Source organism: Tyto alba, unplaced genomic scaffold (genome assembly GCF_018691265.1).
Source record: "Tyto alba isolate M040663 unplaced genomic scaffold, T.alba_DEE_v4.0 Super-Scaffold_1, whole genome shotgun sequence".
Classification (NCBI taxonomy): domain Eukaryota; kingdom Metazoa; phylum Chordata; class Aves; order Strigiformes; family Tytonidae; genus Tyto; species Tyto alba.
This window is the reverse complement of record NW_024881261.1, coordinates 14,288,906-14,302,354: the sequence shown is the minus strand read 5'-3', so window position 1 is coordinate 14,302,354 and position 13,449 is coordinate 14,288,906. Positions and strand designations below refer to the sequence as shown.

The window sequence follows — 13,449 nt, the reverse complement described above, 5'->3', positions numbered from 1 at the left end:
CTGCATGCCCTGTCTGTCATCCAGATGACCATGGATAGACCAAGAGGGTGTCCCAAAAACCATCCATCTCTTGGTTTAGAGCTCTTCTCTTCTCTCTCTCCACGCCAGAAAGAGACCCAGAGTCCTGGATCCCCCAACCCCTGATGCAACTGCTAAACAATCAGGGTACAGAAAGGGAGAGATTGCACTCCTCCTTTGGGACCCACAACAGGACACCACCAGGGTTGGGTGGCCCTTTGGCCCAACCTGCTGCAGCTATCCCTCCGTTCTTCCTTTCCAGCCCTTCGCTGCAGCAGGAGATGTGTGGCTGCATGGGCTGCTGCTGCGGCTCCACCACGCTGTGGGTGACCTGCCAGCCAGGCCCGTATGCACCCTCTGCCATGGCAAAGTGATCTGCAAAGGTGGCTCCTCAATTCCCAGGCTCAGGTCATGCCTATGTTTCGGGAGAGCACCACAGCATTGCTGACAAGTGGGAGTCACGGACTGCCATATGTTGACTTTCTAAACCAGACCTGATGTGGGGAAGTCAAGCCTGCAAGTGGGACGAGCAAACCCCAGGCACTCAGAACCCAGCACGCAGAGTCACTCCAGCTTGGCTGAATCAGGCCCATAATAAGCAAGCAAGATCATAACATATTCATAAAAGTAGGATTTAAGTACAAACATCTGCCCTGCTGTTTTTTAATTAAGACAGTTTATAGCTAGGTATTCGTTTCAGTAATCCCCAGCTCCAGCTGCAGAAATGCCATGTGTATTCTAATTATGGCAGCTAGTTTATTTAACATAGTTTGACAGTGTTTGACATTTAGCTGAGTCACCTTGTTCCTGGGTAAAGCAACAAGGGCTTTGCAGCAGTTCAACAAGAAAGAGGCAGAGATTTGATATCAAAAGTAGAACGTATATCACAGAAATTTTAAATTAAATGCAGCTGAGGTCTATTCTATTCTGTCAGCTTCTCTCTTTGGGACACTAAGTCAACCCAAATGTTTTCCAGATATAACTCTTCCCCTCAAGGACACACAGCAGTACAATCTCTCTCATGTTCTTGGAGGCTGGGAAGGGTAGGAAGTGTTGTAATGGGCATATGGGATGTATCTCACCCTCTGCAATATCACCCACCCATGTATCGGAACATCCATCACTAGGAACTGCACGCAGGCTGAGCATCAGTCACCTGCATTCAGCCAATATTTTTCTAGGACAACATAAAAGAAGTGGGCCATTGATGGTCAGTACAGGAAGAACAACTGTTACCTGCAGATAGAGATTTTCCTGCAGCACCTCACCTAAAGCTATTTGCACTCTGGTACAGTGATTTTAAAGGATCTCAAAATGCTTTCCAGCAAGAAAGGCAGGCCAGCAGTATCCATCCTCATCAGACAGAGGTTTAACAAAGTGACTTGTCTATGAGTTTGCTGGTGGCACAGCTAAAAAGAGAGCCCATGCTTGGACTCCTCTCTTCATCCCCGGTTGGAAATGGAGGGCAACACCACCTCCCCCTGGCTGCAGAGGGTCTGGCTGCAGCACAGAGCACTGCAGAAAGCAAACCCCGATCCTGGGGCTGCCTTCCAGAAGGTCCAGGGAGGCTGCCAGGCTGCCATGCTGCCCTGCTGCAGCTCTAATGCTTGCATCACGTATTTGTGCTGCTGGTTTCCACGGCCCTGCTTCCCCACTAGCCCTAGAGCTGCACTCACCACACATCTGGAGCAGCTGCTCTGCCTTCAAACAGCATCAGGGACCGCAACATGCTCCTGAAGAGGACTAAGCCCTCCCATCCCAGAGTCTCTCTACAGACCTTTGGGGAAGAGCCGGGATCTCATTTTTAAAGTTAAAGAGAGAACAGACCTTTTAACAGTCTGAAAATACACCATTTATTCTGGCAGACAGTGCAGTGAGCCAAACTTTAAGCCAACAGCCAGAATCGTGCAGTCAGACAATAGAGAGCTGGCCCAAGCGTGCATTTCCAAGAGCACGCTGTGGTCTGGCTCATCTCCCCCATGCCATCCCTGCAGTCACTGCTGGAAGAAGCTGTGTGGAAGTGTGTGCTGTTACTCTGAGGAGAGGATATCCATCATGTCCAGGCCCTCTCTGAAAGCTCTCAGAAGGACAGCGGCTCAAGCCAAAGAGATACTTACCTTTTTGGACAGCATTGCAGAAATCCCTGTTTGCATTTAACCTTCTTTAAGTTTCATTTATATCCCAGTGGCAACTCTAATAATTAATTCCTTATTGTACAGTAACAGTGTCTGCAGAGCCACAGCATCCAGAAACGAAGACAACTATGTGTCTGGTCTCCTGTGGCCTCCCAATTGGTGGCCCAACCTCAGGCTGACTGGTTGTACCCCACAGGCACAGCCCCCCAGAAGCCATCGACTCCCTCTGTGTGTCAGGGCACGAGCCAACCTGAACCTGAACAGCTGATGCAAGATCCTCTGGGATCCCTAAACACCATGACAGTTATTTTAGGAGGAGGTGGAGGTCTGGTGTCACAAGGCTGCATGTATGAGCTCCCAGGGAAAAGGTATTTATATGAGTGGTCACAAAAAACACTGGAGACGGTGGTTGAGGAACTGCAGTCCCCAACTGCTCTCACCAAACTTACATATAGGACTTTCCCCACAGTATTACCTGGTAGAAAAGGGATGATTCTTTGCTTGGGGTCTTTCTGGCCTCCTTCAATAGGGAACTTGTCCAAAAGCTGCATCTGCAAAGGAAACAGAACAAACATCTTAGGGGGAAAACATGGGCTGGCCGCATAGGGACCAGGGGATCTCTTGGTCTGTGTGTGGTTTAAAAGAGGATTAGCAAAGCAAAGCAACTGCAGGACGTACTCTGCCTTGTTGCAGGGAAGCCTGCACATAAAAAGGTATGATACAGTTCACTCCAAGAAAGGGAGGGCAAGTTTCTGGCAGCACAGAGGAGCTGGGACAGGGCCCAGGCAGACATCTGAGCCTGGTCTTGCCACTGTTCTAAAATTAAGCTCTCATTCTCCGTTACAAAACACACGCCTTGTCTCTAATCCACAGCCTGCCCACATTGGTGGAGACAGTTTTTACCTGTTCATGTGACAGACCACCCGCCTGGCTAAAAATGCTGTTCAAGCAACCAGATTAAAGTGTATTTAATAAAACACCCTCTTCGCCTGCTTGCTGACAAGGCACTGCCCACTACCCTGGTCCAGTAAGAGTAGTCCTGCTTTCCCAGGGAGAGAGAGATGGGGTTTTGGGGAATTTCTTCCACTGCAGTCCCTACATGGAGGATGACAGCAGAGAAAGGGCAGCAGAGATGGAGGCCTTGGAGAGCAGAGCATCACGGAAAATGCCACCACCATGAATGGCCAGAAAGAACAGCTCAAGGTGGGTGTGCTCTCAGGCGGTGACAAGCACTCTTCAGCACATGGTTATGGAGCACCTGAGACAGAGTTTCACCCACATCTGCTAAGATCTTACCCCACCAGCTCCTAAACCCTGCCCATCACAACCACCTGTTTCTAACACACCCCTAAGAGCCAACTAGGCTCAGGATCCTGTTGTATCGCAGAGCCACAACCAGACTTCAATCTGAGAAGCTCAAAGGGGCATTGATGGCTATGGCCAGCTTGCATGGTAGAGCAGACTTCTGACCACCAGTGGCTTTCTATGGAAGCAAGCCTAGGAAAGCAACATGCTGACCTGATGCTCCTAAATGACCCCTATAATTTCTCTTTGGGCGATGAGCCTGGATGGACCAGTACCACTGAGGCTGAACACCAGCCAAAAGGCCAGGCACAACCTCGGCCAGAAAGGAAAGACGCATCTGCTCCACCAGCACCTTCATGGACCTGCCCGAGAGAGACCATCCCCAACTCTGATACTGCCAGAGCCTCTCACCCCTCCCATCCACTTGCTGCACCTTTTTACTGTCATTCAGCCTGTGGTGCTACTAAGATAAATACCCAAATCTTCATATTCTATTTAATTTTTTCCCACATTTCAGACATACAATGCAATATTCTATGTCCCTGTTGATCCTACACAGCTCGCCTGGGCTGGAGGAACACTGAAGCTCCTGCCAGCCCAGTGACTCGTTTCTAACAGACCAGGAGAGATATCTTTCAACCCACAGTTCACAGGCCCTGTTGCCTCTGAGGAAGGTCAGGAAGGAAAACAAGTAGCCCTGTTACTTGACCTTGCAAGACCCTTATCTCCTCACCTGAACTGGGTCTGCAACTCAATACAAATATCTAAAGTGGCAGAAAAAGCTGCATGGAGCAGGGGGCTGGTCAATCAGCATTTAATCTCATCACATCAATGCTATGTGTCCAACAGTGAGGGTGTGTGAGTTAACAGTGGTTTTGCTAGCTCAACAGATTTCCTTTAAAAAATATTTTTTTGCTAACATGGGGAAAAAAACAGTCAGATTTTTTTTTTTTTTACTGTTTTTGTTTTAAGCACACAGAATCCTTCTCCTCTTCCATCGCACACAACATCTCCAGCATTTTCAACATATGGTACAGCAAAGAAAAGATCAAGAGGAAACTCAGGAATAGAAGGAACATCTGTGCAGGAGAAAAAGTTAAAAGATACCACATGTTTCCCCATCAGGGAGTCAGCCTGCTAAATAAATAGACCATAGCTTTGCGGATTGTTAGCTAACTCACTTTTCTGCCTACAGAGACATGGTTTTTATTGAAAATGGGAAATTTTGTTTTCTTGTAGGTAGAGCTCCGGGTGTCTGAGGTCAGGCATAGGCAAGAGTTTTGTTCAGAGAGAAGAAAAAAAAAAAAAGAGGGGGAGGGAATCCCCACCGATTGACTTGAAGTTTCACTATTGCTACACTTTTAGTGGGGAAGGCAATTCCTACTTTACTGCATGGTGACTGATTCAAGCTGGAACTGATACAGTCAAATTCCCATGATTATTCTTGGAGTTAGATTAGCTTGGCTAATACAAGCCTTTTTAACCACATCAAGAGAGTCACAATGTGTATAACTTAGCGCTATTTATCTAAAGGGTGGATATCAACAAAATAGATACAATAAACTGCAGCTGGAAGAGTTTGGCTAAACTTTCCTAGACTGCACTTTCCGCCCCAGCTCTTGCCTCTGCTGGGAGGGTCTGGATGGCAGGGAGCTGGGGGGAGGCTGAGGTGCTCAGGAGGCCACCGATGCAATTCATGGCAACACAGACTGTCTAAATGCAAAGGCCCTGGGAAGCATAGAAGATTTCTCATCTTCTGCAATATATAAGCCAATATCCCAGTGGGCAACCTGCACACGTTTCTGCAAAACTGAAGACAAGGAGTGAAGTTGCTGCTCCTGCAAAAGGCCAGACAGGGTTGAGCACCCATGGAGGAGTGTGACAGTCCCTCTCCAAGATCCTGACCCCAGATGACACTTGCCACTGGCTTGTGGATTGGCCCCAGGACCAACAAGTTGGATGACACATTTGTACTGCCCCAGCAATAGAGAGAGGCTGGTGTTGGGCAGCTGCGCAGGAGGTTCAGGAGGAAACCACTGGCTGAATCTCAGGCATGACATGGGAAACCCAACAGACCTAAAAAGGATCTGAGCAACGACATAACTGCAGCGAAGCAATTATGCACCTGCCTCTCTACCCAGCTGTTTTCATTAATGCCTAAAAAAGCACTCCCCACATCTGTGCAGATGAGTAGTAACGGCACAGAGAACCTGCAACACAGACTGGAAGGTAATGATTGCCCTTTGGCTCTGCAGCATAGGAAACCCTTCAGGATATTAAAGCCAAACAAAGAGCAACAGAAATGCATGGAGCCTTCCTCAGTACTTCCCTGCTACCAGTTCTGCCATTTAAAGCCAGTGCAAGTTAGACCTAAAATCCTAGAAAAGCAGAATTCCGTATCCTCCCCCCACATGGAGAAGGATGTGAAGCAGAAGATGAGGAAGAGATAGATGCAGGGGAAAAAAAAAAAAAAAAACAAAACAGCAATGGGCCTGAATGAAACATCCCAAATCTCCCAGATGTGATGGGGTATCCTGAGTCAATGCCTAATAGCCCCACTCAGTCTGGCACTGATAAGAGGAGACACTAACCAGGGAGATAAGTGAAGCAGCCAGGAATGGAAGCTTAGGGTTGAACCACAGAAATTCCTCATGGTAGTCACAGCACTTTCCCCACATGGATGATTAACAGTCAAAGACCAATAAACAGATTTTCAGTTCACTTAATTAGATGTCTGCAGAGCATCTGAATGTTGAAAGCTCTTTAATCTGACACAAAGGTCTTTCCATTAAAGGAAATTATTACTGTTATTATTACAAATATACATATGTTTGATTAAAAAAATCCTTCACTTAATGCTCCAGGTTCTTCTGCTCAGATATGGGCAGTCTCCACAAGTTATTGCTGGCATCTTTGATACATGACATTTAACTTCGGGACAAGATTTGCTGAATGAGAAAGTCATCTTGCCACCTAGAGTAAAACCATGCCAGCATGAAGGGAAAGAAGGGAAGTCTGGATGCTGAGACCCAGAGGATGGAGTTAGGGTTGTAGCTGCCTTTGGGCAGGCAAGAAAACACAAGTAGGCAATGCGTTTTGGCAAACCTGGGGGAGCTCAAGCTCAGTTCATCTGCTTAAAAATGTTAGTATGTGAATGTCACCATGGGGGGAGCCATGACCAGTGTGAATAGCAGAAAGAAATCCGTTACCATGTCACTGTGTTGCAGGGCGGGGGGATCCGTTTGGAAACAGGGAGGGTATATGGAAACTGGGAAGTGAGGTTCCCACCCATTCAGGCAGCAGGTCTGGAGTCAGGCTGAACAAACACATCCCACTCCTGCTTCTGGCATAACAGATGCACGTCCACAAATAACTCACCACCAAAATCACCTCTCCAGGCTTTGTCTCTCCAGACTGCTCTGGGATTGCCAACAGCTTTCCTATGTAAGTCTTGTATGGAGTCCTGCCTTCTGCTCCAAGCAGCTTTCTTGTTGCTTCTGTGCTAAACTCATATAGAAAATCTGCTACAAACCTTGTGGTCCAGACTTTTACTTTCTTACAGGGATCATGCAATTAATCCCATTAAAAATCAAGGGAATGACTTGTGTGAGTTGCTGCCCATTAAAATGAAATGAAGGTCAAAGTACTGGCCCACTCCACTCTGTACTACTTCCACATAACCGTGAAACTTGACTTGCAAGAATGGAGTAAGAAGATATCAGTGATATCAACTCTCATGATAACCGGCCTTGTTGTTGAAGTCCCAGCTCCAGGAAGCAAGCAACTGTTTGAGAATTAGCATTCACTGTAAAACCCAACCAAACAAAAACTACTCTAGCTTTTATGGTGCAAAGCATAAATTGCAAACATGACCCAATTCATCCTTCAAGCTCCAGAAACTGAAAAGCAAATAACTTAATCTCCATGCTTTTTGTATACATATAGGGAGCTCTGAAAGCTGCCTCACACGTAATTCGGACATAAGAGATGTAGCCAGTGTCCTCGTTTACAGCTAAGCTGTTACTTCACAGAATCATAGAGGTTGGAAAGGACCTTTGAGATCATTGAGTCCAACTATTGTTAACCTAACACTGCCAAGTCCACCACTAAGCCATGTGCCTAAGCACCACATCTACACAACTTTTAAATACCTCCAGGGATGGTGACTCAAACACTTTCCTGGGCATCTTCCTTCTCATCTCTTCTGCTTCAGGTCACCGTTACCTAAGAACACGAATATGCCATGAAGAAAGAGATGCTCCTGCACACAAGGACTGTTTGGGTTCAGCAATAGCCACACCTGCAGTCACTTCATGAGAGTTCTGCTGTGAAAATAAGATTCAGCCCCATCCACTTTGCGATGGTACCACCTGATTAAAAATCTTAACAGAAAAAAACAAGTGCCCCTTGAGATGCTACAAGTAGTGTCTCTGAGGATGATGACAAGCCAAGCATCTTCCTGATAATGATTTATTTATTACTTTATCTTGGTTAGATTTTCATAAAACAATGTTTCTTTCTGTTTCAGATATAAGGACTTACATCACCTGAGACTAAGGAGTGACTTCTCTTTTGCAAGAGGGGCTTTTACTCCGCTGTAAGCCATCCAATGCAGGGGACATGAACATATAAACTGTTCAGTAGCCTGATCTTCTGGCATCTGTGAGCCAGAACTCTGTTCCTGATTTGGTCTCAAGGTTTTTCAAGTTTGTGACCAAATCTAATTATCTGAAATTAATCCACTGAGACAGTTACCTGACCTCCACCTATGTCTTACACCACAGACTCTAGCTGGAGCTTCCTGCTGGGCTGTTGGTTCCTCCCCTTCCTTCCTTACAGAAGTTTTAACTCTTCCCCAGTCAGAAGAGTGAAGTTCTCCACACCTCTTAAAATGAGCAAATTAGGACACCACATAATCTCTTATCAGCTTGCATATCTTGTTGGTTCCTTTTCAAGTGGATGTAGGTTTTCTATGTGCACAGATAAAATCAAAGCCCCACAGGTGGTCTGCACTGCAATCGTGGGAGATTTATTTTAACACACAAAGACCCTGCAGATTACTTTCATCCAAACCCCTTACCTTGGCAAGTTAAACAACATCCACTGCTGCAAAGGGACACAGGACTCCAGCCTTCTGCAGAGAGAGATGAGGCCCTGTTCCCTCTCTGCTGTGTCTAATTTCCTTGTGTCCCAGAGAAATACTGGATGAAAATCAAACCACAACCAAGAGACTGAGAACAGCATATTTTTGGCAAGGTGCCCCCAGAAACACCAGCGAGTTTGCCACCTTACTCTCAGTCACTCAAGTGGTCTTTCTACACTGAATGCCAAGAGGTATATTAACTTCCCCTTTTCCAAGTGCTCATTAGAAAAATGTGGTTTTCACTAAAAATGAGGCAAGACAACAATCACTTCAATTTAGTCACTGCTGCACTTGAAAGGTAAAGTACATCAAGACAGTTAGGCATCAGGCACCTGGTGATCCCAGCTCTTGGTAATCCCTTCTCACGAGGCTGATCTGAGCTCAGAGTCCCAAGGAGGAAAGAGAGGCTACAGCCAACTAAGAGATGGGGCAGAGGAGTGGAGGCATCCATACGCATATGGGGTCGTGCACACTGCTAGTAGAGGGCTGCCAATGAAACTGGAAGAAAAGCAAAGGTGTTACAAGCGATCTGAAACTAGTGATGACGGAACTCACACCCTCAGCAGGAGGAGTCAGGGCATCTGCAAATCAGAAAAGGTTGAAAGTCCCTGATGTCGGTAACAAAAGCTTAGATGAGAAGGGGAGGTAGGATACCAGAATAGATAAAGGGTTATTAATTAAAACCCTGAGGAGCAGCAGCAATTTCCTTTCATTTTGAAGTTGAAAACCAGCTGTGCTGCTTGCTGACATGACTGATGGTTACAGCATCATCAGCTATATTTTGAGTTATAAACAGTGTGATCTGCAAGAAAGGGAAGGGCTGGAATTAGGCTGAATTCTGTCATCTGCTGGAGTTTTCCCATGGATAAACCTCTCTGGTCCTGTCTGGGATTTTGCATCTGCAAAAAGTGAGATAGAGATCTCAGGAAGGTGGCATGTGATTTAATCAAGAACCACCAAATGCTCTGAGCCTTATGCTGCAGAGCAGGAGTCAGGGACTGAATTCAGAGGAACTGTACTCATCTAAAATCAGCAGGACAGAAGCAAATGGAATAAGTATTATCAGTGGTTTGCAGATATGCTTATCCTCCCATTTGTGGGCTTGCTCATCTGTAGTTTACTCCAAATCCTGGTTAACCAGATGATCCAAGGGGGTCTTTCACTTAAGGAAGATGGTTAGCCACCATTTCCAGCAAACGGATCTCATGCCATCAGGTAACATACCAGCATTTAAATGTCAGCAGGTGAAAACAAGCAAGAGAGTAGAGAACATGAGAGCCCATCTCCACAGATTCACCTTCTATATGCCAGTCTAGAGATCACTTCTTCAATGGTTTGATTTCAGGACAGGTTTTCTGCTAAGGTTAATCAGTGAAGCACCCATGACACAAGTGGAAGGATCCGATTTACTCCAGCCCATGACCATACCCGCTGAGATGAATGACAGAAGGACTTGCATGACAGGGAACATAACCACTGCCTTTGGGGCAGATCCCTCCACAGGATACAGCTGTTGGAGAATTCTCTCTAGTTGTGGGTCACACTGAGCTTCTTTTTATTCCTCCTCTGCTTCAGCCTCTCACAGGAACAACAAACCAGTTTGCTCTCACAGACATGAGACAGCAGGAGGTCTTCCTAACTCCCATCCCTTCAAAATTAGCCAGAACAGAGCTGTTCCTGAAGATAATAGCAATTAGCAAAAGTTTGAAAAAGACTTGGAGATCTTTGGGTGAGGGCATGAAACAGACTGAGCACAGCACAGCACATCTGTTAGCTGCTTACACGTATAACTGACACCTTATGCAGCAGAAGGAGGTGAAACTGCATCTCTTCCTAAAGCAGTAATGGGTTCCACAATGCAGCAGGAATAATTATGTCAGGCAGCCAGTGACAATGGCGCTCTCGTGGTGTTATATGATACCACAGCATGCAAGAGAAGTGCATTAATTCAGTCCCTGAGAAGCAGCAGCAACTGGCTTTCCTTTTATTTTGAAAGAAAAAAAAAGGCAAAAACTATCTGGATAACTGGCTGACATGCCTGACAATTACAGCACTATAGGATATGTTCTGAATTAAATATAGTGCAATCCATGAGAAAGTCAAACAAAAGCAGGAAAACGCATATAAAATAAAGAGAACAGACATTTACAGCATGGTGTAATCCCCAAATGGGAAAATGCCTTTCTCAGGTCTGAAAATTTCCACCAGAAATCTTGGAAATCTTACAAGCTTCTCAGTATCCAACTAAAACAGCCAGGGGAGGAGAAAGAAGGGAGCAGAGACTGGGGGTCTTTCCCCAACATGATCCATCAAAAGATGGAATGCTCTTTCCCAATCAAGATATTTGGTATTTTTTTCATACAGAAATGCAGCTTTCTCCAAGGCTCTGTAGAACGAGCCCAGCATTTGCGGTTAACAGAGACTGGCTGAAACATTCAGAGGTGCTGGTTTGGGATGACAGAGGCACTTGGTGCATCTCTGAAGAGTTTCTCAGAAAGCCCACACTGTCCTTTCACAGAGCAGCTATTGATGTCTCCTGCCAGAAGCATTTTCTTTCCCCAATGCTAAATTAGACTGGCCTCATCCAACTTAACCACACTGGAAGATGCTTGGACAAAGGCTACTTCATACTTTTTCATCTATCCATGATGATTATATGACCCTTGTTACTGCGGTATTTACAGTGGATTTGTCCCGACAGCATCCCTGGGAAGTAAGGCCATACCATAACGCCTTTTCTAGAGAGGTGTGGAGAAATGAATGCTGCAGTTATGTGGCACAGCAGGGTCATGCAGAGATGTCAGAGCCATGCAGATGCCATGCCCCATCAGGTCAATTAGCTTCTCAGGAAGGCTTGTAATTTTGTCACAGGGCACAAGCATTTTGTGTTTTTTTTCTGGAGCTGGCACATCCTGAGCCAGCCCAGGTGCTCAGGCTGCACGACCTAGGCATGTCCCAAAAGGCTCTCTGCAGGTACAGTGAAAATGCTGGCTGGGGAAAAGAGCTGACCTCAACAGAAGAGCATCTTTCCTTACCTCCTGCAACTTTTTATCCTTACAAAAATCACATGCCTTAAAGTGTTCCTTCAGGCTGCACATAAGCAGCAAGAGACCAGCGTGCTCCAGTGACAGACACTGCAGTAATAGTGACAATTGCCATTGGACATTAAAGGGGAGCAGGGTCAAGCTCTCCCATAACACTGGCCTCCAGACAGCAACAGAACTACATCTGACAGCTCTGTCAGAGCAAAGGTCCCATTTTTAAACACAGTGGCAACTCTAAGAGCTTCACTGAAAGGGAGCAAAGCAGCAAGGTCATTTCCATTAATCACCATTTTCTACATCACATGGGAATTTAAAAAAATATTTACCTTCCATCCTCCTTTAAATCTCAACCCTTTCAAGCCAATGATTTAAATACAGCGTAGCTCCACTGAGCATTTTGGGTTTATCAGTGCATTAACACTACTGAGCCATTCAAGGGTCTCACAATGGAAAAACTGCAAGTGGCTAAATCCTGCCCAGGAGAGACTGTGCAGGAAGGAGCAGCTTGACCCAGTGCAAAGGCTGGATGGGTTGGTGGGAGGCTGCAGGGCTTCAAACACTCAGGTCATTAGGAAACCCCTGGCAGCAGTGGCGAGCACTGCATTGCAGCTGCAAGCAAGGTGCTGGAGGATGCATCCTAAAAGCAGCACAGAGCCATTAGCAGAGTGCTGCTATTAATTACATAGTCGCTGTTAGCAAAAACATGCACCAAATATTAAGGCCAGCATGATTTGCAGGCTGGTTTGGTTTTGCCCCGGTCTGTTTTGTCCAGTGCTGTCAGATTATCCAGGAAACAAAACCCTGTATCTGTTTCACATCACAAATTTAAGACAGCATCTTGCAGGGAACGCTGGTTCTTCTGTTAGGGTCCCCTCGTGTGCCAGTGTGACTCCTCCTGGGTCCAGCTGGTCCCCCCAAAGCAATATGAGTGCCAAGGGCTGGAGAATCACATCTGTCATGCAATGCCCTCTTCTTCCCTTCCTTACTGCTCTCTCATAAAGATGTAACTGCTGATTTCATCAGTGGTTTAGGCAAGGACTACCCAGCCAGCCCTTGCCTTTGCAAACCAATTTTGTTTGAACTGGTACAAAGCCTGGTGCAGGAACACTCTAAAACCTGATTTATATATCAGATGGTCATTGATCTTGCACTCACAGCATCCATCCTTAGAGAGACTACTGCTGCTCACACAGTGGTGACCACGATTCTAATGAAACCTGCCTAAAAACACACCCTTAATTAAATTGGTAGGGTTTCGTGAGCCTGCAAGACTACTACTCCCCTACTTACGCTGCTATGAGAGAGATGAGACTTCAGCTCCAAACGTATGAAACTTAATCCCTCTGTTTTCATAATCTACATCTTCTCTACAGCCTGTTAGCTCTGCTTGATATATTGTCCCCTGGAAACCACAAGTAAGTTCAATATTGAAAACAGAAACAATAGCTCTGAACACAATGGCACATTTTACTTCAGAAACTCCATTTGAAATGGTATCTACTCAACTCCGTAGGACACTGCTCGTAGCTCTGGGGAGATGGGGGAGAATGAGCGCCCAGCACAGTACAATGAAGAAACCATGCCAAGCACAACATAACCACAGGTTTTAACTCCACGCTGCGAGGAGACTCCTTTGTCTTATTTTCTCCCTCTCTCTCCACCTCCAAACCCCAACATGTTTTGCCTGTGTATCTGGTACCAAGCACATGCGTCTCCTGTCTTTGGGGGGATTGAGAAAGGAGTACAGACAACAAATCCCACTGCCCAAGCGGGCAGATGGAGCTGCACGTGTAACAGATACCTT

General features: G+C 46.1%; 1 protein-coding gene across 3 annotated transcripts in view; it reads right to left on the bottom strand.

The window, feature by feature from the left end:
* Positions 1 to 13,449, bottom strand: part of SH3PXD2A (SH3 and PX domains 2A) — a 269,813-nt gene that overhangs the window by 189,965 nt on the left and 66,399 nt on the right. For all 3 annotated transcript variants that reach the window (XM_042804727.1, XM_042804803.1, XM_042804760.1), the window contains exon 3: positions 2,629 to 2,704. In XM_042804727.1, coding sequence (XP_042660661.1) covers positions 2,629 to 2,704 — 76 coding nt within the window. The remainder of the gene's footprint in view (positions 1 to 2,628; positions 2,705 to 13,449) is intronic.